The sequence below is a fragment of the Armigeres subalbatus genome, chromosome 1 (genome assembly GCF_024139115.2).
Source record: "Armigeres subalbatus isolate Guangzhou_Male chromosome 1, GZ_Asu_2, whole genome shotgun sequence".
NCBI classification, from domain to species: Eukaryota; Metazoa; Arthropoda; class Insecta; order Diptera; family Culicidae; genus Armigeres; species Armigeres subalbatus.
The window spans coordinates 95,882,139-95,907,205 of record NC_085139.1 but is presented as its reverse complement, the minus strand read 5'-3'; the positions used below and the strand labels follow the sequence as shown (position 1 = coordinate 95,907,205).

Here is a 25,067-nt window from a genome sequence, read left to right as displayed (position 1 = left end):
AATCCACTCGTGTCCCTTATCGCAATTTATATAGACTTAAGCAGTTATATAGACTTGTTTACCAACATTAATAATCTAGAAACACAATTCTCTCAATTACCTCTTCGCTTTCAACCGTCTGTCTTGCCATTGCGACACAATCCATTTCAATTGAATGGCATCATCGTTTCTTGCGTTCCTATTACATATTTATTATCCACACTACGTTAATGAACGGTCCAACACAGTCAATCATTGATTACATAACAAAACTCATCAACGGTGAACTTCCAATGTTGCATTAGAACAGTAGATGATGAAATAATTGTCGCCACATTTTTTCATGCTGAATTGAGTTGATCTAATATTCCACTTTTTTCACATCAAACCATCATGTTTCCATCTCGATGATTAGGTGGTAGATGAGACAGCCAACTTCTTCAAATGTTCCATGAATACTTGCAGTGATACATCATCAGTGAGGACCGGGGCTCCGCCATCCTGTGGAATTAAGGAAAACGTGATACCGTGGAATAGATTAGGTTGGCAGATATTAGTCATGATTTATACCGAATTTATTTGTAAATGTTAGACACCGCTACTAGATAAATTGTATAAACTATCCGTTTACACCATTCGCCCATTTAAAGTCAATTAATATTATTCTTCCGAAAGTCAGTTAGTTGAATACTCTTCTTTTTATTCCACATATGTACATATGACCAAAATCCAATTCATTCCGGTTTTGCATAGTTGTATACTTGAGAAGTACGAAAGGAGAAAAATTAGATTTCAATTCTAGCAAACACGCGAATAAGACTAAAAATGGAAAATCCAGTTTGTTCCAGTTTTGTGCGCACTGCCAGATCGGGCCAGTACGATCCTGATTCGCGAAGTAAATTGTATACGTTCTACCCATTGATGGATTTTTTAAAGTCTTTATTAGAGTGATTTTTTAATTATAATATTAAGTTCATCACTGATGGATTTCTACTGGCATTATTTATTCGCAAGTACTAGTTAAACCAATTTGTGTAAAATCTAATAAACATTTCTTCATGAGATTTTACGGCGGAGAAACTAGAAAAATGTGGTGGTTGTTTTTTTTTAAACTAAAGGTAGGACGAAGAATAGGCATGATACCAACCGGAAAACAAAGCAATCCCAATAGTTATATGACAATGTCACTTTGTCACTTTAGTTACTGCCAATGCAAAACAAAGCTGTTGAGCGTCAAGCTGTTTCAAAGCAACCCCATCAGAATGTTCCGAGTCCTTTTGTCGTCCGAAAATGTGGAAGTGTTTCGGAATTTCGGACGAGTGGATTTTAGATCCGTTTTTCTTTAAGAAAAAACCACAATTAAACGTGATTTGACGCATCGTTTTCCGACAACCGAATTCAATCAAGTTAATCGAAACAAATTACGTATCACCGCACCATCCAGCGTATCTTAAATAAGATGCATAACGGGAAATCTCCGGGCCAGGATCAACTTTCAACGGAGCTGCTCAAGTATGCTGATGAAACTGTTTTGAGGCAACTACAGCGGGTGATGGATAGTGGATACTGTTTGGTCTACGAATGAGCATCCGTCGGACTGGAAACAGAATATCGTAGTACCGATTCCGAAGTGCCGTAATCCAACTACACCATCACAATACCGTCGGATATGCCTGTCGAGTACTGGGTATAAAATATACGCTATGTGGATACTCGAGCAATTACAAAGCTACGTGGGTGAGTTCGGAAGCCATCAAGCGGCATTCCTTCCAGATAGGTCAACAGCGGATCATCTCTTCGTAGTTCAAAGAATATTGCAAGAGAAGTGGAATGAGGGAACTCCTATAGGCGTTATGTCTATTGACGTTGAAAAGGCTTTCGATCGTATCAATCTAATAAGCTTGCCTGATATTTTGAGAGGTACGTACTAAATATTACCAATAACATAAATCTCAATAAGAAAATTATTTTGAGCTTTTTGAAATACGTATCTGTCAAGATACAATTAAGTGGTGGAATTCAATGGGATGGTATTAACTCGTCTTATAACAAATAAATCTCAATTCAAATTTTCTTCAGACAAAGGCGTCCCAGATTGTGTGATCAACCGTGTCGTTCCTTGTCTAAGCGGAGACATAGAACAAGTATTGTGGAGGAGAATAGGAATAAAGCAAGGATGCCCATTGAGTCCTTTTATATTCAATGTTATGATGGACGCAGTTCTATCCAGGGTTGAAGAAGAGGTTCAGATGTTCCAACTGAATCAGGATCATCAGATAACACTGCCCATCATTCTAGTCTACGCAGACGATATTATAATCGTGGTGGAGTCGATCGATGATTTAGAGATAATCTTATCAAGTTTAAAGAAGCATCTCTCCATTGTGGGCCTGCACATAAACGATTTAAAGTGTCAGGTGGTGGTGCGAAATCCTTCGGGAGAAGCACCTAGTGAAGTCGAGATTTTAGGTAAAAAATACCAGGTTCAACGCTCCCTTAAATATCTTGGCATCCAAATAACCTCACAATTGGATCGTCCTTTAACTGTAAGAGCTCGATGTAGAAACACTGTTCGGGTGTCAAAGGCAGTAATGGACTTTCTGCGAAAACGAAATCCCAGCTGGGAACTTGGCCGCGTAATATATGAGACCGTGTTGGCTCCAGCCATGTTATACGGAACTCAAATAGCTACTCTAACAAAATATAGCAGGACCTCGCTACGCAACTACGAACGTCAGATAGTGCGAGAAATGGCATCACTTTGCTATCATGAGGATGGATTAAATCTACGACGGTCGGTAGATATTCTCCTTAGAAAACGCAGAATCACGAAAAAAGTTCGGGCGCACCAGCTACGTTTTTGGGGTCATGTTATGCGCCGTCCATTGAATAATCCACTACGCGCGGCATCTAATCTGTTTGCTCGTCGTTTACGGCCGTGTCGCCCCGCGTTCACCTGGTGGGACACCATAATCGCGAACATGAAACGATATGGTGATCTTTCATATGCGGAATGGGAAGAGATATCCAAGGATAAAGAGAAGCTACATAAGAAAATCGACGAAATATATCTGAAGCTTGAATCAACTGACGAATCCGACCTAGACGCATAACATTATCACAGATAAACAGACGTAACACTGAGAAAATTCCCATCGACCATGAGCTCAACGGTCGTTTTAAATTCAACTGCTTGCGAGTTTCACATCCAGAGGCGCGCGCATCGTATACCTTTGTATTTGACATCTTACACTAGCGCCTTCTGTTGACATTGTCGTACTAAACTTTGTTTCGTACCACATGCACGTTAGGTGGTGGTAAAATAACTGGGCGATGAATTTTGAAACAAATTGTTCTAGCTGTTACGTCTGTTTGTCTGTGACATTATTATCAATTATTATCTTGAACCAAATAAAACTGAAATTATAAAATCATTGTAATAATGCGAGTATATAATTACAATACAACGAGCACAACCGAAATGGGTGGTCATGACGATCCTGAGGGTGGTTAACATCCCTAGAAATGTGTATTTGCTGAGATTTATCTGATGAAACAAAAAGAGGTGATTCAAATATGACGTTCACTACTTATTGGGATTTTTCAATCCCCCTTCACACAAGCCCCCCCCCATTTTTCTTAGCTTTTCTGTATACCTGCTACTGTATACCTGTACTGTATGACGTTCACTACTTATTGGGATTTTTCAATCCCCCTTCACACAAGCCCCCTCCCATTTTTCTTAGCTTTTCTGTATACCTGCTTCTGATTAATCTCTATGCTTGTTTCTTACATTAAATAAATATTATCGCTATAACATGTCACAATAATTATGAGTTTTATTCAGGAAAATAATGGGTTTGTTTAAGGGTTCCTTTTTATCAGTTTTTACGGGCCTTCAATATTTTAAGTATGTCACAGTTTCACATCGCCTTCTCCTAAGAGGCCGTTCGCATTATAGGAGGAGCGATGTTAGACAATATAATACCTCCACTCCTCCTTTTTGGACAACCGTCCATATGAATTCTAAAAGTTAGGAAAGGACCGTGCATACCTACCCGTCACCATTTTAAACTATCCACGTAGATTGTAGATGGCCCCTAAAAGCATGGCATATTTTATGGACGGTCCTCACGGTGTGTTATGTGTCTCTTTGTGTAATCGTTATATCTCTATTTTTAGTGTGACAAATATGCGTCCATTTATCCCAGTGTGACAAACATGCGTCCATTTGTTCAAATGTGACAAATTGACTTCGGATTTTTTTCGAGTTTTCTAGAATAAAACCTCTGTTTTGACAAAATATTTCAAAAATACGTATCAAATTATGACGTTAGACATCAAAACCTCAAAAATGTTAAAATGTAACATGTGACATTTATGCGTCCAACGGCAGTACATGTATTGTCGCATAATCTTGGACTATCTTCCCCTTCAAACCTCGGACGTCCATATGAAACGACCCCAGCGCTGTGATGGAAGCCGGACACTCTTGTTTGGTAAGCAATTTTTAGTGATGTTTTTATTTCTCATCTCTAATTCATTTGATTTTACATATGGGGTGGAGCGAATTTGATAACATATTTGAAGATGTTTAGGAATGAAAATACTTGTTTTTGAGGAAGTTTACTAGGAGAATTGAGAACACGAAGATGAGGGATTTGAGCAGATAAGACAGTTGGGCAAAATTGATTTACCAATAGACGAGACAATTCCCTGCTGAATGGAGGGATATTTTACTAACAGATACTTATTTGTGAGGAGGTCAAGGTTGAATGATGTTATATACACTATACACTAACCCTTATAATTAGCTCAGCAGGCAACCACTCATAGCCCAACGCATATTATTGGCTGATGGCAAATGACAGTGCTCTCTTTCGGAAAATGTCCTGTGTCGAGCCCCGGACGATTCGAATCATTACCATTATTGAAGAAACGAAGATATTTGCACCTCCTTATCTAACATCAGACAAACCGGTGAGATCTTTCTGAATTATATTATTGTTAACTATACATCATATTATCATATAAATCAATTAAATGTTATGGGAAGGAGGTAGTATTTTTTTCTTAATTTCGTTCCAGAGAGCGAGTAAAGGCGCTTAAGCCTAGGCATAGAGAACCTCGTACACATGGTGCGTCTGTGTTGCGTCTGAAGATTTCACCATAGGAAAACTGCCGAGTGCGGCGCAGACGTGTCTTGTATGCGGGGATCTTGAAAACCAGGACATACGGAGGAAATACCTATGTCCCATCCCTGGATGCTGGATTACCAAGGAGTGGCATTAACCCTCTTAGCTTTGCCACTCCCAACGACATCGTCACATCGTTACGACGACAGTACAGTAACATATTAAAATGCCGTATAAATGACACTCACATTACATATATTCACCTAACACATTAAATCAAAAACCGGTCGTGTCACTCGCTTATGGTGAATTCCAAACGACCATTCCCTTCTCCTTCTCCAACCAACTCCTTGACACCTATGAGGGCGTCGGTGAGTCGCTGGCCCCTCTTTAAGTAGGTGTCATATCATCATTATCCTACCCTTCCTCGTAACGGAGAAGATGGGCGTGGCCGGCAATGGAAGTTTTCATGCTTTTCCTACTCTGCCTTTTGATTGGACAGCTGTTTCTTCCCCAACAGCTCTCCATAAGCATTCAGATTAAGAGTGTTAAAGTTAATAACATGACAGCTTCCAGTATGCAATCTACGAAATACTCCGTTACCAACGCAACGCAACAAATTACGTATCACCGCACCTACATACCAAGGCGAAAGAAACTGCGAAAGTGTTTATGTGCCCTCGCGGGAGGTCGAGAGAGGAGGTGTAATCAACGCAGCGAGCATGACTTGCAAGGATTTATCCTTGTAAGGAAAGGTCGCCTAAAGAATGCCCTGCAATCTACCGTGGATCTTCTGGACTGCAAGGAATTGCATTCAGCAGCCACGGTAAATCGTAAAAATGTTTGTTCCAAGTCCAAGTCAGGCTTGCTTCGATGCTTCCAAAATATGTCGATATAGAAACTATATGTTGTTCCGGTGCGTCTTTTTCTGTCAAAGGTATTTAATTGTACCAACGCAAACAACTTGATCACACTGCCGAGTTTTGTGACAACAACCCACGTTGTGGTAAATGTTCCGAAAGGTATCGGGAGGAGTTCTGCCAGCAACAAGCAGAATGTTCTTATTGTGGTTTGAAACCTCCCTATGGTTTGCAAGAATGCCCAGTGTACAAAAAGCGCACCCAAAAAGTGAAGCGCTCGTTGGTAAAGCGCTCCAATCGTATGCGGAAATGGTTAAATCGCAAAACACATCTGCAACTGCCAACGCAACGGCTGCTATTTTAGCCACCGTTCCTGTAAGATTGAAGTTGTTGAATAATTTGTTTACCTTGGAACGCTTATGACATGTGACAATTACGTTTCCCGTGAAGTGAAAAGACGTATTGCTGCTGCGAAAAGGGCTTTTTACGGATTACGTAACCAGCTTAGGTCCCGCAACATGTAGACGGAAACTAAATAAGCTCTATACAAAGCTCTGATTTTACCAGTGGCCGTTTATGTACATGAAGCGTGGACGTTAAAAGAGGCGGACCGGAGAGCTTTCGGGTTTTTTTTACTCGGAGGAAAACTAGAAAATGGTGTGTGGCGCAGACGCATGAATCATGAGCTGTATCAAGTATACAAAGCAGAAAATATTGTGAATCGTATAAAATACGGCAGACTTCAGTGGGCTGGTCATTTAGTGCGAATGTCGGAAGAAAGAATAGCGACAAACAATATTCAACAAAGAACCAGATAGAGACCGGCGACTTCATTGAAGGCCACGAACACGCTGGCTGCACGCGGTGGAATCGGGCCTGGGACCCTAAACGTTCAAGGAAACTGGAGGAACATCGCCCGACGATTATGGAGCTCTACAATACGCCAGGCATAGGTGTATCGACACTGTAGCCAACCAGATATCCAGGTAGGTAGGTATCGTGTAAGTGATTACACTGGATTTTGTTTTTACGCGATTTACATTTTCTCAATTTTCCACTCATCCTAAATGTTTAACGTATATTAATTATCATGTGATTTTTCTTTGATTTAATCTGGATTTTTTGAAACATGTTGCGAAGAGTTTGGTGGCAAATTGAAATCACACGATCAAAAATACGAGCGAAAAAAAATCGTGTAAAAACAAAATCCTGTGTATTATGATTGCATATCCATTGACGAATTGGACTCTGACGTAGCGGATATGAATGATTCTGCGGAGGTACACGTGCCCGAAAAGAGGAAGCAACCGTCTTCCCCGGGAGAAGGCCGTAAGAGAACAAAAATCATCCATAAGAGCTTGCCAAAAGCTGAAGGTAATGGGGGTTTATTTAAAATTCCAAAGCAACCTGTCCCTACTGCTTCTTTTGATCCTAGTTGCAGTAAGACATTCTCGTCATTGCCTAAATCCGATGTTTCGACATCCGGCCAAGAGAATCAACAAAAGAAAAAAAGCAACTCGCACTTCTAGAAAAAGTATTCCGTACAAGCGAGGATTAATCTCCTTTATGGACCTTGTGGACCGTTTTTTTAACTTGTTCAATATTCCGAATAAATTGAGGCCAATCATTGACCCTTTTTATACCAACAGTGGAAAGTTATCTGAAGCAATTGACTGTTTCATGGCCCCTTCTTGAAGAAATTGTATCATTCAATGGATTCATTTTATTTATTTAAATTACATCTAAACAGATAACACTAAATCAACAATTTGACGCCACAATACACGGTTCGTGGCCGCATCTCTCCATCCTCGAATACGCCCCACGCTTGCCAAGTCGTTCTGCACCTGGTCTGCCCATCTCGCTCGCTGCGCTCCACGCCGTCTCATACCTGCCGGATCGGAAGCGAACACCATCTTTGCGGGGTTGCTGTCCGGCATTCTTGCAACATGTCCTGCCCATCGTACCCTTCCGGCTTCAGCTACCTTCTGAATACTGGGCTCGCCATAGAGTTGGTCGAGCTCGTGGTTCATTCTTCGCCGCCATACACCGTCTCCTTGCACACCGCCAAAGATGGTCCATTGTTATCAGCCGTTAGCAAGGATCCGAGGTAGACGAATTCCTCGACCACCTCGAAGGTATTCCCGTCTATCGTCTTTGACGCATTCACCACCAGTCCAACTTTTGTTGCTTCACGTTTCAGGCGGGTGTACAGTTCTGCCACCTTTGCAAATGTTCGGCCGACAATGTCCATGTCATCCGCGAAACAAATAAATTGACTGGATCTGTTGAAAATCGTACCCCGGCTGTTACACCCGGCTCTCCGCATGACACCTTCTAGCGCAATGTTTTACAACAGGCACGAAAGTCCATCACCTTGTCTTAGTCCCCGGCGCGATTCGAACGAACTGGAGTGTTCGCCAGAAATCTTCACACAGTTTTGCACACCATCCACCGTTGCTTTTATCAGTCTGGTAAGCTTCCCAGGGAAGCTGCTCTCGTCCTTAATTTTCCATAGCTCTACGCGGTCTATACTGTCGTATGCCGCCTTGAAATCAACAAACAGATGGTGCGTTGGGACCCGGTATTCACGGCATTTTTGGAGGATTTGCCGTACAGTAAAGATCTGTTCCGTTGTCGAGCGGCCGTCAACGAAGCCGGCTTGATAACTTCCCACGAACTCGTTCACTAATGGTGACAGACGACGGAAGATGATCTGGGATATCACTTTGTAGGCGACATTAAGAATGGTGATCGCTCGAAAGTTCTCACACTCCAGCTTGTCGCCTTTCTTGTAGATGGGGCATATAACCCCTTCCTTCCACTTCTCCGGTAGCTGTTCAGTTTCCCAGATTCTGACTATCAATTTGTGCAGGCAATTGGCTAGCTTTTCCGGGCCCATCTTGATGAGCTCAGCTCCGATACCATCCTTACCAGCTGATTTATTGGTCTTTAGCTGTTGGATGGCATCCTTAACTTCCCTCAAGGTGGGGACTGGTTGGCTTCCATCGTCCGTTGAACTGACGTAGTCATCTCCTCCGCTGCCTTGACTTTCACTGCCTGTACTCTCCGCGCCATTCAGATGTTCCTCGTAGTGCTGCTTCCACCTTTCGATCACCACACGTTCGTCCATCAAGATGCTCCCATCCTTATCCCGGCACATTTCGGCTCGCGGCACGAAGCCTTTTCGGGATGCGTTGAGCTTCTGATAGAACTTGCGTGTTTCTTGAGAACGGCACAGCTCTTCCATCTCCTCGCACTCCGCTTTTTCCAGGCGGCGTTTCTTCTCCTGAATAAGGCGGATAACGCACGTTTCTTGAAGACGGCTGGAGAGATATTCGATCCGCCATTGGAAGCACCGCAACCGCTGCACTAGGCACGGTGCCCCCGGATCAGAGAAACGACTGGTATGACGGCGAATGTGAGCAGTTAATGGAAGAGAAGAATGCAGCATGGGCGAGATTGGTGCAACACCGCACGAGGGCGAACGAGGCACGATATAAACGGGCGCGGAACAGGCAAAACACGATTTTCCGGAGGAAAAGCGCCAGCAGGAAGATCGAGACCGTGAAGAGACGGAGCAACTGTACCGCGCTAATAACGCACGAAAGTTTTATGAGAAGTTGAACCGTTCACGTAGGGGCCACAGCCTGATATATGTAAGGACATAAACGAACGAGCGTGAGGTGATCCAAAGGTGGCGGCAGCAATACGAAGAACACCTGAATGGGGATGTGGCAGACGAAGATGGTGGTATGGTGATGGACCTGGGAGAACGCGTGCAGGACATAATTTTACCGGCTCCGGATCTCCAGAAAATCCAGGAGGAGATTGGCCGGCGATTCAAGATTTGGGAGGAGGAAGTTTTGCCGCAGGAGTGGATGGAAGGTATCGTGTGTTTCATCTACAAAAAGGGCGATAAGCTGGATTGTAGCAGTACCGCGCAATCACATTGCTGAACGCCGCCTACAAGGTACTCTCCCAAATTTTATGCCGCCGACTAACACCAATTGCAAGGGAGTTCGTGGGGCAGTACCAGGCGGTTTTTATGGGCGAACGCTCCACCACGGACCAGGTGTTCGCCATTCGCCAAGTACTGCAGAAATGCCGCGAATACAACGTGCCCGTACATCATCTATCCATCGACTTCAAAGCCGCATATGATACAATCGATCGGGACCAGCTATGGCAGCTAATGCACGAAAACGGTTTTCCGGATAAACTGACACGGTTGATCAAAGCGACGATGGATCGGGTGATGTGCGTAGTTCGAGTTTCAGGGGCATTCTCGAGTCCCTTCGAAACCCGCAGAGGGTTACGGCAAGGTGATGGTCTTTCGTGTCTGCTATTCAACATCGCTTTGGAAGGGGTAATACGAAGAGCAGGGATTAACACGAGTGGCACAATTTTCAATAAGTCCGTCCAGCTATTTGGCTTCGCCGACGACATAGATATTATGGCACGTAACTTTGAGAAGATGGAGGAAACCTACATCAGACTGAAGAGGGAAGCTACGCGGATCGGACTAGTCATCAACACGTCGAAGACGAAGTACATGATAGGAAGGGGTTCAAGAGAAAACAATGTGAGCCACCCACCTCGAGTTTGCATCGGTGGTGACGAAATCGAGGTGGTAGAAGAATTTGTGTACTTGGGCTCACTGGTGACTGCCGAAAATGATACCACCAGAGAAATTCGGAGACGCATAGTGGCTGGAAATCGTACGTACTTTGGACTCTGCAAGACGCTTCGATCGAATAGAGTTCGCCGCCGTACCAAACTGACTATCTACAAAACGCTCATTAGATCGGTAGTCCTCTACGGACACGAGACCTGGACGATGCTCGTGGAGGACCAACGCGCAATTGGAGTTTTCGAAAGGAAAGTGCTGCGTACCATCTATGGTGGGATGCAAATGGCGGACGGTACGTGGAGGAGGCGAATGAACCACGAGTTGCATGAGCTACTGGGAGAACTATCCATCGTTCCACACCGCGAAAATCGGACGGTGGGCCGGGCACGTAGCCAATGTCGGACAGTAACCCGGTGAAAATGGTTCTCGACAACGCCGAAGGACACAAAAAGGCGAGATACGCAACGGGCGAGGTGGATCGATCAGGTGGAAGATGACTTGCGGACCCTCCGTAGACTGCGTGGTTGGCGTCGTGTAGCCAATAGCCAAGGACCGAGCCAAATGGAGAAGACTCTCATGTACCGCACAGGCCACTTCGGCCTTAGTCTGAATAAATAATAATTCTTCATTGGCATTACATCCCCCACTGGGGGCACTTCCACAGTTATAATCTGCGAGGTTTCTAAGCCAAGTTACCATTTCTGCATTTGTATATATCATGAGGCCAGCACGATGATACTTTTATGCCCAGGGAAGTCGAGACAATTTCCAATCCGAGAATCGAGCCCAGCCACCCTCAGCATGGTCTTGCTTTGTAGCCGCGGATCTTACCGCACGGCTAAGAAGGGCCCGTGCGTTAAGATGCGCGGCTACAAAAAGTGAAAAACATCCGTTTGAGTTCATTCTTATAAACTGGATCGACCGACAACGAAACCTTGTTGATCATCGCTCAGATACTGCTTGCAATTGAATAGCATCGACTCCGCTGGAAAACTTTGTAGCAAACAAACTGCAAATATCGTGTTGTGTCGAGGCCGATACTTCGTCGAATACCATAGATAGATGATGGCAATCCTTTCTCCTTGCGTTGCTCATTTACGTAATTCCAAAAGGATTTCGGATGTGATCGGAGCCGCAAATGAGTTCCCTGCACGTATCGATGATAAGAGGTCTTACTCAAGCGTTTGTATTCGTAGTTGAGCCAAACATAGAGTTGTTTGAGCGAGATCGATATTTGGTGAATCTTTTGAGTACGGCCTTCTTCGTTCTTTTCAGCATACGCAATTCATTTGTCATCCAAGGTACACAGGAGCCATCGCGGATAATCTTGTTCGGAACATGCCTATCTACAACATAAGCCAAGACGTGCGAGAAAGTTTGTGCAGCGAGATTGGCGTCGTCCGGAACCAGAATATACTCCCAATTCAAATTAGACAACACAGCTTCTATATTCAACTGCCGTTGAAGCGGTGGAGAATGCAAAAGAGCTATAATCATTAACCGCAATAACCAGCGCGTGATGATGTGGAACGAGCTTTAGTAATGGATTCAGTTAGCACTCAACTACCGAGCCAAGCGGTCGATGTTTTCGAACAAGCGAATCTCGGGAGTCGTTCACAGACTATTCAGTACGTTTTTTGTTGGTTTAATTCACCGTCGCTGCAAGTGTCGCATTCGCCGCGTCGCATTGTCCGCGCGATGCCGCGTCGCGAAAATACGTTTCGCGTCGACTATTCGCAATTCCCAAAATTACTCTCCCATGATGAAATTCATAAATTCATCGGGGAAGAATTGGGGCTCACGCGCGAGAATGTTCTTCTCCTACAGCCAAGCAGGCGGCTTGGCTGTACCTTCGTAGAGGTCACTAGCCTCGAACTCGCAGAGGCAATCGTGCAACAGCATGACAACAAACACGAATACATCTACGACCGAAAGGCTTACAAGCTACGTATACTGATGGAGGATGGAGCAGTGGAAGTGAGCCTGTTCGACCTTTCCAATGATGTCTCGAACGAGCAGATAGCTGAATTCCTCTCCGAGTACAGCGAGGTTCTCAACATTCGCGACCTGCTGTGGGATGAACGGTCCCGATTCAGCGGAATCAAAACCGTAGTTCGTATCGCTCGGATGATAGTGAAAAAGAATATCCCCTCTCTCGTAACGATTCGTGGGGAAGACACATCGGTCGGCTACAAGGGGCAGCGGCAGACGTGTTTACATTGTAAAGAATACGTACACGTCGGCATTCCGTGTGTTCAAAACAAAAAACTGTTGGTGCAGAAGCTCGTAGCAGACCAATCATACGCTAACGTCGCTAAACAGCCGGCGCTGCCAAAGAAACCGGCCAAAACAAACTCTTTACCGCAAGTACAGGAGACACAAACACAGCCCAACTCGTTTCGGTCACCACATGTCAAGCCGAACGAATCTCATTCCGCAGTAATCCAGCCTGCAAAACCAATGGCTCCCCCTACTGCACCTATTATCCACCGCAGCCGGCCAACAGAAGCGCAGCCATCTAGAAAGATAGACGGCAACGAAACGGACAACTCGCAAGCATCAAATGACTCTAGCAGCCGGCGTTTACGTAGCAGACGATCACCACCTGGGAAGAAAATGCGACACAGCGACGAAGCCACTTCCGAACACGCACGAGCTGCCGGGGACGATGTACAGCAACAATAGAGCACATCAGCGTAAACATCGGAACCATCAACATCAACACAATAACCAACACTACCAAGATCAACGCTCTACGAAACTTCATACGAACGACTGAATTGGACATAATATTCTTGCGAGAGGTAGAAAACAATCAGCTTTCCCTCCCCGGTTATAACGTGGTGTGCAATATCGATCATGCAAGAAGAGGAACAGCAATCGCTCTCAAGGAACATATAAAGTTCACACACGTCGAAAAGAGCCTGGATGGAAGACGCCTTGCGAGTACAAAACACAACCCTGTGTAATGTGTATGCCCCATCGGGATCTGCTCTCCGAGCCGAAAGAGAGCGTTTCTATAACAGCATCGTTGCCTACTATCTACGGCATCGTACCGACAACGTCATCCTCGGAGGCGATTTTAATTGTGTTATTCGTCAGTGCGATGCGACGCGTGTGAATTCCAGTCCAGCAATTCAATCCACTGTTCAACAGCTTCGGCTAACCGATGTGTGGCAATGTCTCCGATCGCGCGAGACGGGTTACACATATATAACTCACAACTCTTCATCCAGGCTTGATCGAATATACGTCAGCACTAGCCTTCGGGAACATCTAAGAGAAACAGCTGTTCATGTCTGCTGCTTCACGGACCACAAAGCTGTAACTGTTAGAGTATGTCTTCCCGACAGAGCACCAGGCCGTGGCTTTTGGTCCCTACGTCCACATCTCTTGACCCCCGAAAACATCGAAGAGCTTCAAATAAATTGGCAATATTGGACCCGACAGAGACGCAATTATCGTTCATGGATGGATTGGTGGATATCATTCGCCAAGCATAAGATCAAATCTTTTTTTCGGTGGAAATCGAAACTTGCTTTCGATGCTTTCCACCATGAGCAACAACGTCTCTACGTACAACTACGTCTCGCGTATGATGGCTATCATCACAACCGTGCCATGCTTGCCACCATAAACCGTGTGAAAGCAGAAATGCTTTCTCATCAGCGTCGCTTCTCTGTTTGTCCGGATCAATGAAACCAGAGGCGCATCCACGTTCCGAGTCGTGGGTAGGACAAATGGAAAATGCCGATTTGGGCTACAGTCTGGTATTAGCGGTAACATTAAGCGATTCGTATAAATTTTCAGGTGTTACAAGCCTACTCTAGTAACATTTTGATTTAATACTGGTTTTATGAAGGTCATAAAGAGCAAATTATGGTTTTGAAGATCGTTATTAAATTAAAAATGTTACATGGGTATGGAAGTAGCATCACTTCCATCCGTTAACACAAATAATTATTGAGGACTAATCACTATCTCTTAGATGGAAGCAAGGCACTCTTCAACAGTCGAGATCAGTCCTGGTCACGTTTTTGTGAATGGTGGAGGAAAAAGAATTATTAATTGAGACATCTATACTTAAGAAATGAGCTACGTCCTCTCATCGGTGCCACGGGAGGTTATGGAACTGTTAGTGTGGTAGGAATAGTTTTAGTAGAACGTGAAACACAAAAAGAACTAAGACATATAGAATAGGAAAAGGACAAGCCTGCGATCGAACCCATGACCTCCTGCTTATAGGCAGAAACTATAGCAACTAGACCACTGAGCTTGTCTCCGCATGGGCAAAAATTCTGGTAATGGGAAATCGATGCACATTCTAACTATATTTAGTACTACCACTGAAAGCATAACTGTTCCATGTTGATATGAAATTCATTTCGTTATGGGAAAGTTATGTTTGCAATGTAATCACTTTTAAAAATAATCAGGACTTGAAAAGTTCTTACGACCAGAATATTTATGTAATTTGAGAAAATTTCCTCGATTTTCAGGACAAATGTTGCTTTTCCATTATCGACTATCGAATATTTCATATAATTTGAAAAAAAATACTTAGGGTCTGTCTCATTTGGAGAATTAAACTTAAAAGTGACAGTTCGAAAATTAGCAAATAACCCGGTAATAAGAATGGCTGGTGCTGCCCAGCAATTCCAATAAGACATCGATGCAAAATGATTCGATATCTGTCAAAAGTAATCTTGCTCTGCGAGCAGGGTTATTTGATAATTATTGAAATGTCACTTTTAAGTTCAATTTCAGTTTAATTCTCCAAATGAGACAGACCCTTAATGGTTTTATAATAAATTATTGCTAACTGTTAGGATTATAGAAAATGTTATGGATCTAGATGTAAAAAAAAACAACCAGAAAATCGCATGATTGCCAAAAAATCTGCTTTAGGACCTCAGAATCCCTTACGTATCAGATTTATAGCGGACTTCGGTATGTTTCTGGTTTCTCAAATTTCAATAGATCTATTAAGGTTTGAAAAAAACTTTTTCCGTGGTCTTCTGATAATCGTGCTTTATCAAAACTTCTAAAAAAATGTATTCGCAGATTTCAATAACTTCTATTTTACCGCTGTAAAACGTTTAGAATCTGAAAAGTAAAAATTGGGCATCTTTAAGCGTTTTGAGGATTATAAAGTGCCTGAGGTCCTGAAGAACAGTCAGTCTATTGTTTAGGATCCCGAAAACATCTATGATTAATTGTTTGGACTCTGAGCTTTAAAATAACCTTCTGTTAACACACAAATTCTTACCATATCGATGGACTTCATATATTCTTACCATAATCATGGGTAGGACAATGCTTTGACTGTCCCACCCAGGATAATTCATGCGTAGGACATGTCCTACCTGTCCCACCCACCCCCGGCGCCACTGAATGAAACTCTGATTGCTGGTGAGCCACTATCCACGTACCAGCTAGAAGAACGCACAAGAAGAAAGACCATAATCGAGCAGCTACGAACGAACGAACGAGACGAGGAAATCAATGATCCTGGTGCTATCCGAAATCATATCGTGCAGTATTTCTCCGATATCTACGCACGAGAGGATTTAGCAGAAGCAGAAGAAGAAGAAAATACTTTTCGATGCGAGAGAATAATTCCCGCCGAGGATGATACAAACGCAGCCTGCATGAGCGAAATCTCAACAACCGATATTATCTTAGCAATCCGAACGAGCTCTTCCAAAAAATCGCCTGGACCCGACGGACTGCCAAAAGAATTTTATCTACGATCGTTCGATGTGATTCACCGGGAGCTAAACTTAATTATGAATGAGGCTCTCAATTCAAACTTCCCAACACAATTCGTCGACGGAGTAATCGTGTTGGTCAAAAAACGCGGTGCAGGAGATACGGCTTGGTAAATTTTGATTATAAAATTCTATCAAGAATACTGAAGAGACGACTTGAAAATGTATTTCGTACCCACAACATTCTAACCGGCTCACAGAAGTGCTCTAATGCCGGGAATAACATTTTTCAAGCGACTCTCACTTTAAAAGTTAAAATTGCTCAGCTGAAAGCAAACGATACAACAGCTAAGCTGATCGGCTTTGATCTAGATCATGCTTTCGATCGGGTAGACCATAACTTTCTGTTTAACACAATGCGTGCTCTTGGTTTCGATGCAGGGATGGTAAATCTACTATCTCGTATAGCAAACTCGTCCTCATCTCGTCTGCTTATAAATGGATTTTTATCTGCTCCTTTTCCGATACAGCAATCGGTCCGTCAAGGGTATCCGCTCTCGATGCACCTGTTTGTTTTATACCTGCATCCCCTTCTAAAACAGCTGGAACGTGTGTGTGATGGCAATTTAATTGTCGCATACGCCGACGATATCAGTGAAATAGTAAGCAGTGTGGTGCAGTTAAACTCAATGAGAGATTTAAATATTCAGGCGTTTTGGAAAAATAGCAGGAGCACACCTCAATGAATTAAAAACGACATCAATCAACGTAGGCTTGATAAATAATCCCCCGACCGTTACGTGGCTAAGAACAGAGAGCAAAATCAAAATTCTTGGTGTTGTTTTTACCAACTCAGTCGTTGAAATGGTGAAACTAAACTGGGATACGCTTGTCACAAACTTCACGCGGCAAGTATGGCTCCATTCTCAGCGAAGTCTGTCGCTTCATCAGAAAGTTACACTTCTGAACACCTTCATATCATCCAGGATGTGGTACATTTCCGCCCAATTGGCTCCAACTGCAGCACATGTGGCGAAAGTGACGGCTACTATGAGACGATACCTCTTTCGCGGAGTACCTGCAACGGTTCCAATGCATCAACTTGCACGCAGCAAGGAAAACGGGGGTGTCGGATTGCAGATTCCAAAGATTAAAAGCACCTCCTTGCTGCTTAACAGGCACATGCGCGAACTGGATATCATGCCTTATTATAAATCCTGTGTAAATGCCGTAAATCTCCTAAACCCAAATTGTCTCTCTGATCTTCCTTGCCTAAAAGCTCTCATAAATAATTACCCTATTACAGTAAAACCTCCATGAGTCGATATTGACCATCGACTCATGGAAATATCGAGATGTGGAAGAGAATTTCTTTGGAAAGCTGTTTCAAAGGACCATCACAGTAACCCGGAAAATATTTTTTAATATGGCATAATTTGCTTCCATGAGTCGATAACGAGTCATAGAACATCGACTCATGGAGGTTTGACTGTATACCCTTCCAAATCCGTCAAAATCCCTGCGCCAGCCATCTGCATCGTTTTTTCATCGAGCGTATGACAGACACGCCAAAAGTAGAAACTAATAATCCAAACTACAACTGGATTCGAATTTGGAAAAACATTTCAATCCCTGATCTTCTGCCTTCCCATAGAAGTATTCTCTACATGTGGGTAAATCAGAAAGTGCCACATCGTCGACTGCTCTTCAGGATGCAACGAACGAACGGAGAACAGTGTAAAAACTGTATGCGGAACATAGAAACAATACAACACAAATTCTTTGCTTGTCCAAGAGTAATCGACGCTTATCGACTACTGAAACGAAAGTTGCATGAGAAAACAGGCGGCCAGTGTTTCAACCATGAAAATCTGATGCGGCCCACACTGTATCGTCTTCGAAAGATGACGAAAGTATCACTATTAAATTATTTGGTGAATTATAATAGTTTTATTGATAGAAGCAATGGAGGAATAGATACTGATGAACTGAATTTCATTCTTGAAGTCGGAGTTTAAACAATTCTTCTTCTTCTTCTTATTGGCATTACATCCCCACACTGGGACAGAGCCGCCTCTCAGCTTAGTGTTCATTAAGCACTTCCAAAGTTATTAACTGCGAGGTTTCTAAGCCAGGTTACCATTTTTGCATTCGTATATCATGAGGCTAACACGATGATACTTTTATGCCCAGGGAAGTCGAGACAATTTCCAATCCGAAAATTGCCTAGACCGACACCGGGAATCGAACCCAGCCACCCTCACAATGGTCTTGCTTTGTAGCCGCGCGTCTTACCGCACGGCTAAGGAGGGCCCCAATTACCTATTTGTAAATAGTGTTATAATCATAAATCGACAAATAAACGTATTAAAAAAAAAATGGTGCAGTTGAAACTATCCAACTATCGGTTGTTCTTATTTAGTCACGTCACGTTATTGACCTGGAACATATCTGCAGAGCTATTAGCTGTCAAGAAACTTGATAGTTCCAGGATGAAAAGCATGATCTGGACAGAAGAAAACAACCATGAATCGGAGTGCTAGCAACGCCCGCAAGGTTGAAGTCCCACAATATCACAATTTTGTCACAAGAAGCTGCGTTGCGCGACAACCCTGTTCAACGGAAATCCAGGCGTCATCCTCGACCGCTTTCGCCCTTAGTCTCGTACTAACAGCGATGGCAAGCACTCCGCCTCCTATAGCTTTCGCACTGTCGTTTGAGTTGCGGTCACATCGGAATACCTCGTATCCGTTCCCGAAAACGTAACCAGATAGCGTTCTAAATCCAGCCATGTCCGGAGTACGATGATGTCGTAGCATTGGTCCAGAGCGGCTAGAAGTTAGTCTTCAATAAGACTACTCATCCCTCCAACATTTTTGTAGTATGCACCTATATTATAGTGACATTGGAACTCGGGTATTCGGACGATAGAACACTGGAAATCGGAGCATCGAATTGGACGCTGATTGTACATGGCTGAAGATGGAGTTCGGAAGACCTCATCTCCGAACTCAGACGCAGGACCGGGACTGCTGTTGGTCGCTGACAGGAGGGGCTCGACTGCGTTGAGAGGGATAGAGGCTTCCCTAGAGGATTGGATACACTTCTGGCCTGGTAAACAACCCTTCTGGAAAATAAGCGGTGTATTGGGAGATCGCGATGTGGATTATATGTCGATGAATAGATGATGACTAGACGCGGCAATATGTAGGGGTGATCGGGGCAATATGGGCCACCTAAGGAAATCTCGCTTAACTTTTCAAAAGGACCTAAGTAACATTTTTTTCATGATTTAATTTGAATATTGCAATCAGCAGATATCTTGCTCTGTGCAGGTATGCCCATATTGCATTCAATTTTAATATATCTTTTGATTGTGGTGTATTTTTGACCTGTATTTTAATCAGTTTTGTGTCAAAACCTTATTTATAAACTCCAAATCTTATAATAATTTTGCCTATGCAGCGAAAATTTACATTTTCAAGTGTATTTTTATGTTTGAATTGAATTTTATTGCGGTTTTCACGTTAATGCATATGTGGAGCATCCTCTTAAAGATCATATAACTTTTACATAATAGAGCTTGTCAATAAGCTCAAAATAAGGGTGGCTCATATTGCCCCGTATGTTCATATTGCCCCTAATGCCCCTACACTATAATCATTCCCCACATCTAGATTTCTTTTGTCGGTTGATACAAATGTTGTCAATTTAATTTTCAGTTAAGTAACGTGTCCTTGTAAACCGATCGAAGAGTTTTGTTTTACATCGTTGATTGAACTTATCGTAAAATGACTTTATCTGCTTGTGTAATGATGAAACTGTATAATGTGCAATATGTGAATAACCAGATGCCAAATAAATGCTATTGAACGATAGGTACATGATATCAAAGAAAATTATATTGATTGTTATTAACAGAATACCGTTGTCGTTAAACCACCGAGCACATATTATGAGTTGTTAGTGTTTTGATAAGCATTGAATGTTAGGAGATTAAATGAAAGTAAAAGGTAAACCAAATCCGTCTATGTAGCCCTAAACTTCTACCCTACCCCCAATCACCCTCACCCAGAACCCAAAATATAAAAAAAATGATATCTACCGCCATGGGAGCAGCCGTCTGCAGCAGCAACAAAAAACACCCAGAAATTACACCAGGGTTCAATGTTCAACACACAAAGGGGTCATCGTTCATCGCAGAGAGCAATAGCGTGTGTGGATGGAGTCCAGTCAGGAATTGGGAATGGTTTCGAGTGGTACGGTCAAATCGGAAACAAACATAATCAAACACATGCTACTTTATGAAATCGATCACACAACGCAGCACAATCAAAGAACTCACCTGTCCGTACGCGTACATGTTGTTGTGCGTCTGCGAGGGGTTGACCTTGGACAGCAGGAAGCGCGCCTGCGATCCGCCCTGCTCCGTGTCGATGTACCGCGGCATGGGGAAACGCGTCTGCAGGATTTCCTGGGCATCGTCCACCGGGGCTTGCAGCAGCTGTTTGAAGTTCTCGTACTCGGGCATGTCCTGGTACTTGAGGCTGCGCCACTGGGCGATGGTTTCGCCGTGGAAAATCAGTATTTGGAAGAAGGTGTCCATGAGCAGGATCCGATCCGGCTGGATCGACGAGGTGTCCAGCAGTACCGGTTCCGGTGGACCGTTGAAGGAGTATGAGTACAGGATGGGCTGAATCATGATCAGCGACTGGGTGAGGTCTTCCCGCATGAGCATGTGCCGATAGAAGGTCGTTTCGTCCGGTGAGTTGTTGAACACCTGGAGGAATTGGGACCGTCGGAGGTGGTACATGAACTGTGGGAAGAGGGAGAAGTTCTCCGCCAGACGGAAGCTGTTCGGGTCGTCTTTGCCATATTCGCCAAATTTCTGACAGAGACGAATGAGCTGGCGATCGACCCAGCGGAGAGTGTCGGGGCCATCGTCCGATTCCGCTCGGTAGACAACCATTCGAGACATGAGTACGGCAGCGGCTTCCTGATCAAAGCCTGCACTGATCATGTGCAGGTTGGAGGTCGCGTCAGCCCAACTCCGTGCGACGGTGGTGACACGAATTCTCCGCTGTCCACTGGAATGTTGATATTGAGAAATGAACTGAAGACAACCGCGTCCGCCTTGTGGGATGGGCGCCGCATGCTGATTGGCCACTTCGAAGAAAAATGCCATCGTACTGTTGGGTGTCATCGTGCAGAGCTTCCACTGGGCCGTGTTACCCATTCCAATCTCCGAGTCAGATACGGACGCATTCTTGACGTTGAGGGACACGCACGATCCAATCCCGCCTTCGATCTTCAACTCGCGGGAACATTTGATCTCCAAGGTGCCGTTGAAGGCCATCTTCAGATCTCCTTTCTGGTCCACCGCAAATACTCTCTGGTAGGTTTGTTTGAATAAGGATGAATTGAATGAATCTCCCATGACCATGTGTCCACCGGTGGAGTTGCAGCACTGTTTCATTTCCATCAAACCGGTTTGATCCAGGGCACAGGAGTAAATGTCAATGCAGTGTCCGTTTGTGGCAGTTCTCAGTGCCAGGCCTTCGTAGTGTTTGATCGCTTTTTTCATGAACTTGGCATTGTCCTTCTGGATGTCGTGATGCGAACGAATGGGGTGCTTCAGTTCATCATCGACCACTTGACCGGGTCCTTGAGAGCATGGGCCACCAAGGAACATCATAATCCGAGCACCAGTGTTGGGATAGGTGCATTCCAGCAGTCCAACGGCGATTGATAAGGCGGCGCCTGTAGACCTAAGGAAACGTTTTCCTTGCTGAACTGGCCACGGGTCGCGTTGTAGTTCCCCAAGCAAATCTGTCAACGCCATATCGCACTTGTTGAGTGGCTGGAGGAAGCGGTTTGCTGGAGGTACTGGGCCAGCCGGCACCCTCATCTGCTGCTGAGGTTGTCCGGGTTGATTGGGCCCCGGACCGCGTCCAATTCCCAACATGTCTTGGATCTGCTTGGCTGAAAGATCCTTCGTTCCTCGGAATACGTAGCTCTTCGAGCAACCATCCGTTCCGAGCTCATGCACTTGAACCATCTTACCGAAGGTAATTAGTCCAACGAGCGCATTCGCCGGAAGCAAGCTCAGCGACATTTGAAGGGAATCCTTCAAGGCATTCAATTCCTCTTCGTCCATACAAGTATCGACCACGAACAGGAACACCGGGGGAAGGCACGGGGCCCGGGTTATCGTGTACTCGATGGTACTGAATCCCGCGATCAGCTCCGCCGGTTGATGCTGTTCCGAAATAGCCGCATACTGCGGAGGGAACGGGTTCCGCTGGAAGCAGAAGTTACACACCCACAGCTTGGCACGGTAATCAACCTGACACATCGGATTCAGGATCGCCCGACAAGTGGTCCGGGTGCATACGACCGGATCGTACATGATCGGAGGCAGGTCCGGGCGCTCCTTCAACGGTTGGTATAAACATCCGAGCGGGACCACCAGCCGGCCGGCATCGATCCGGCTCGACGGCCAGACGTTCCACGTAAACCGGATGCCATCGCGGTCCTCGTTCTGCTGGATGAACTCCTCGTAGGTCGTCATCGCTATGATGGGGAGCAAAAGTTCACGGTCATTCGTTTTTTATTGCATTGTTTAAAGGGCTTACCTTGCTATATTTAATACGATTCGGTGTCCCACTATTCGATGATTGATTTTTATCACCTTTTCACGTAAATTAACACTTAAGCAGCATAATTAACTGGTGAAAAGTTTCCGAAGATAGCTACGGAATCGATTCCAATCCACAAGAACGATCCACGCAGAGGTGAAAAACACGTCAGACAGAATCCGTCAAAAAGTATTTTCGCCATCAAACACGTCATTTCGCCCGCCGCCCTTCAGAATCATTTTGTTTTATTTTGTGCCATATTTTAATACCACCAGCTCTCGTATTATTTACGTTCGCCCATCATTGATGATGATGATCAGTACTTTGACGTTTCATTTTGTTTTGTCCAAACTTTTTTCTGAGGCGCCGGCTTGCAGGAGTTTTGTTTTGCAGTTTCTCTTTCTCAAGTTTTACAAAAATCAGTGCAATTTACCTTGAAAATGAACTTGGAACCGATCAACAACGCACTTTCGAACCTGCGGATGCTGCGGTCCAGCGTGGGCCAAGTGTTCGAAACGCTCGGGAGTGGAGTCCGCGCCGAACACGGCGAAGAAGGCAAAGAGCAAAAGTTCCTCCAGGAGCTGCAGGAGCAACTGAACGGAGTCAACTCGAACCTACGGGAGTTCGAAACCTGCATCAACGACCTGACGCCACCGCAAGCACCGTTCAATCTGGCCAACACGGCTTACCTCTCGCTGGAAACGAATCTGGAACGCCAGGCCCTGTATCCGCACCTGGTGCAGAGCTACAAGTGGCACGACAAGCTGCACGAGTACAGTGCCTTCGCATCGACGCTGCTGCAGCAGAATACCCTCAAACGGTCCTACTATACCAATACGAAGCGGAGGCGTTCGCTTCCCTCAAGCCATTTGGCATCGCCACAGTAAGTTTGCGTAAAATCAACTCCATTAAATTATCATAAAAAAATCTGATTTCAGAACCGTAGACAACCTCATCGGGAGTATCCACTTCGCGAACATGAACCTAAAAATCGTCCGGCCTTTTATGACTAACGCAATTCTTCACGTAAGTGAACCTTCATTCGTAGTTCCAAATTCGGTAGATTAACGTTCGCTTCTTACAGATCACTTTGGCGCGCGCCGTTCGGGCGGCCGTCATCCTCAAGGGGCTGCTCATTGAGTGGGTCACCGTCAAGGGCTACGACGAGTCCCTGCTGGATGCTGTCGACGAGCACTGGACGCTGTCGCGGCATCAAGTTTTCCGCAAGGTCCAGGATCATGCCCACTCGGCGATGTTGCACTTTTTTTCGCCCACCCTGCCGGAATTGGCAATTCGGAGCTTCATCGTGAGTGGACTGTTGCGGGTCTGTTGGAGTTATTGATTTGAGTATAATTCGTTTCTTCTTTTAGACGTGGTTTCGCAGCTATGTGTCATTATTTACCGATCCGTGTAAAAAATGTGGAAAACATTTGCATAACACATTGCCCCCAACGTGGAGAGATCTGCGGACATTAGAACCATTCCATGAAGAGTGTAAGCAGTAATAATGGGATTTGGACTTTTTTGTCCGTTCTTTTTTCTCATCATGTTTCACCTAATTTTATACCCATCTTAAGGTGCTTACAATTTTCATCTCCATAATATTCTTATATGAATAAAAATAAACTATGCCGTCAATCGATAAATGATTCTGCATTTTTTTTTTCTAATCGCATATCTTTTTCAAACAGAAAAGAAATTCCAGAAATTCATTAGAAATTTGAAACTTAAGTAATACAGTATTGACCCAATTTTGTCTACCCCCGATTTTATTACGTTTTCGACCCGATTTGGCACCCAAAACAAAAATGAAAATTTTAAATAGTCTTTCTTTTTATTTGTCTAAATAATATCGCAAACCGCATTTCTGAGTACCTGACACGAATTTTGTAAGTCTTTTCGAACAGAAATTACGCGATCCGCTTACATATTTTGCCTTTCCAAGACATAAACTGATTCATATTTGTGAAACATATTAAAAAATTGAATATAATTTTTCCGATTTTGCCACATTTCCATCACCCCAAAATTCACAAGGGGGGCGGAACGGTTATAAAATCAAGATATTACTGTATTCGAATTTTAGAAATTTATAAAAATAATTTAAATTT

At 44.1% G+C, this 25,067-nt stretch overlaps 2 protein-coding genes across 3 annotated transcripts; one reads left to right on the top strand and one right to left on the bottom strand.

Moving 5' to 3' along the window:
* Positions 1-7: 7 nt before the first annotated feature.
* LOC134203067 (protein transport protein Sec23A) lies at positions 8-23,139 on the bottom strand. Of its 2 annotated transcripts, XM_062678049.1 has the most exons (4): positions 22,954-23,138; positions 20,664-22,891; positions 20,424-20,441; positions 8-480 (listed from the first exon to the last, which is right to left on the bottom strand). In XM_062678049.1, the coding sequence occupies exons 2-4, from the start codon at positions 22,887-22,889 to the stop codon at positions 391-393; spliced, it is 2,334 nt and encodes a 777-aa protein (XP_062534033.1). In that variant the 5' UTR covers positions 22,890-22,891; positions 22,954-23,138; the 3' UTR covers positions 8-390. The 2 variants fall into 2 exon arrangements, with proteins under 2 accessions (XP_062534033.1, XP_062534038.1); XM_062678054.1 differs by lacking the exon at positions 20,424-20,441 and having other exon boundaries at positions 22,954-23,139.
* Positions 23,140-23,290: 151 nt separating this feature from the next.
* On the top strand, positions 23,291-24,602 carry LOC134203089 (mediator of RNA polymerase II transcription subunit 27). The gene is made up of 4 exons (XM_062678068.1): positions 23,291-23,839; positions 23,895-23,982; positions 24,041-24,262; positions 24,327-24,602. Exons 1-4 carry the CDS (start codon positions 23,397-23,399, stop codon positions 24,459-24,461), a joined length of 888 nt encoding a protein of 295 aa, XP_062534052.1. The 5' UTR covers positions 23,291-23,396; the 3' UTR covers positions 24,462-24,602.
* Positions 24,603-25,067: the final 465 nt, after the last annotated feature.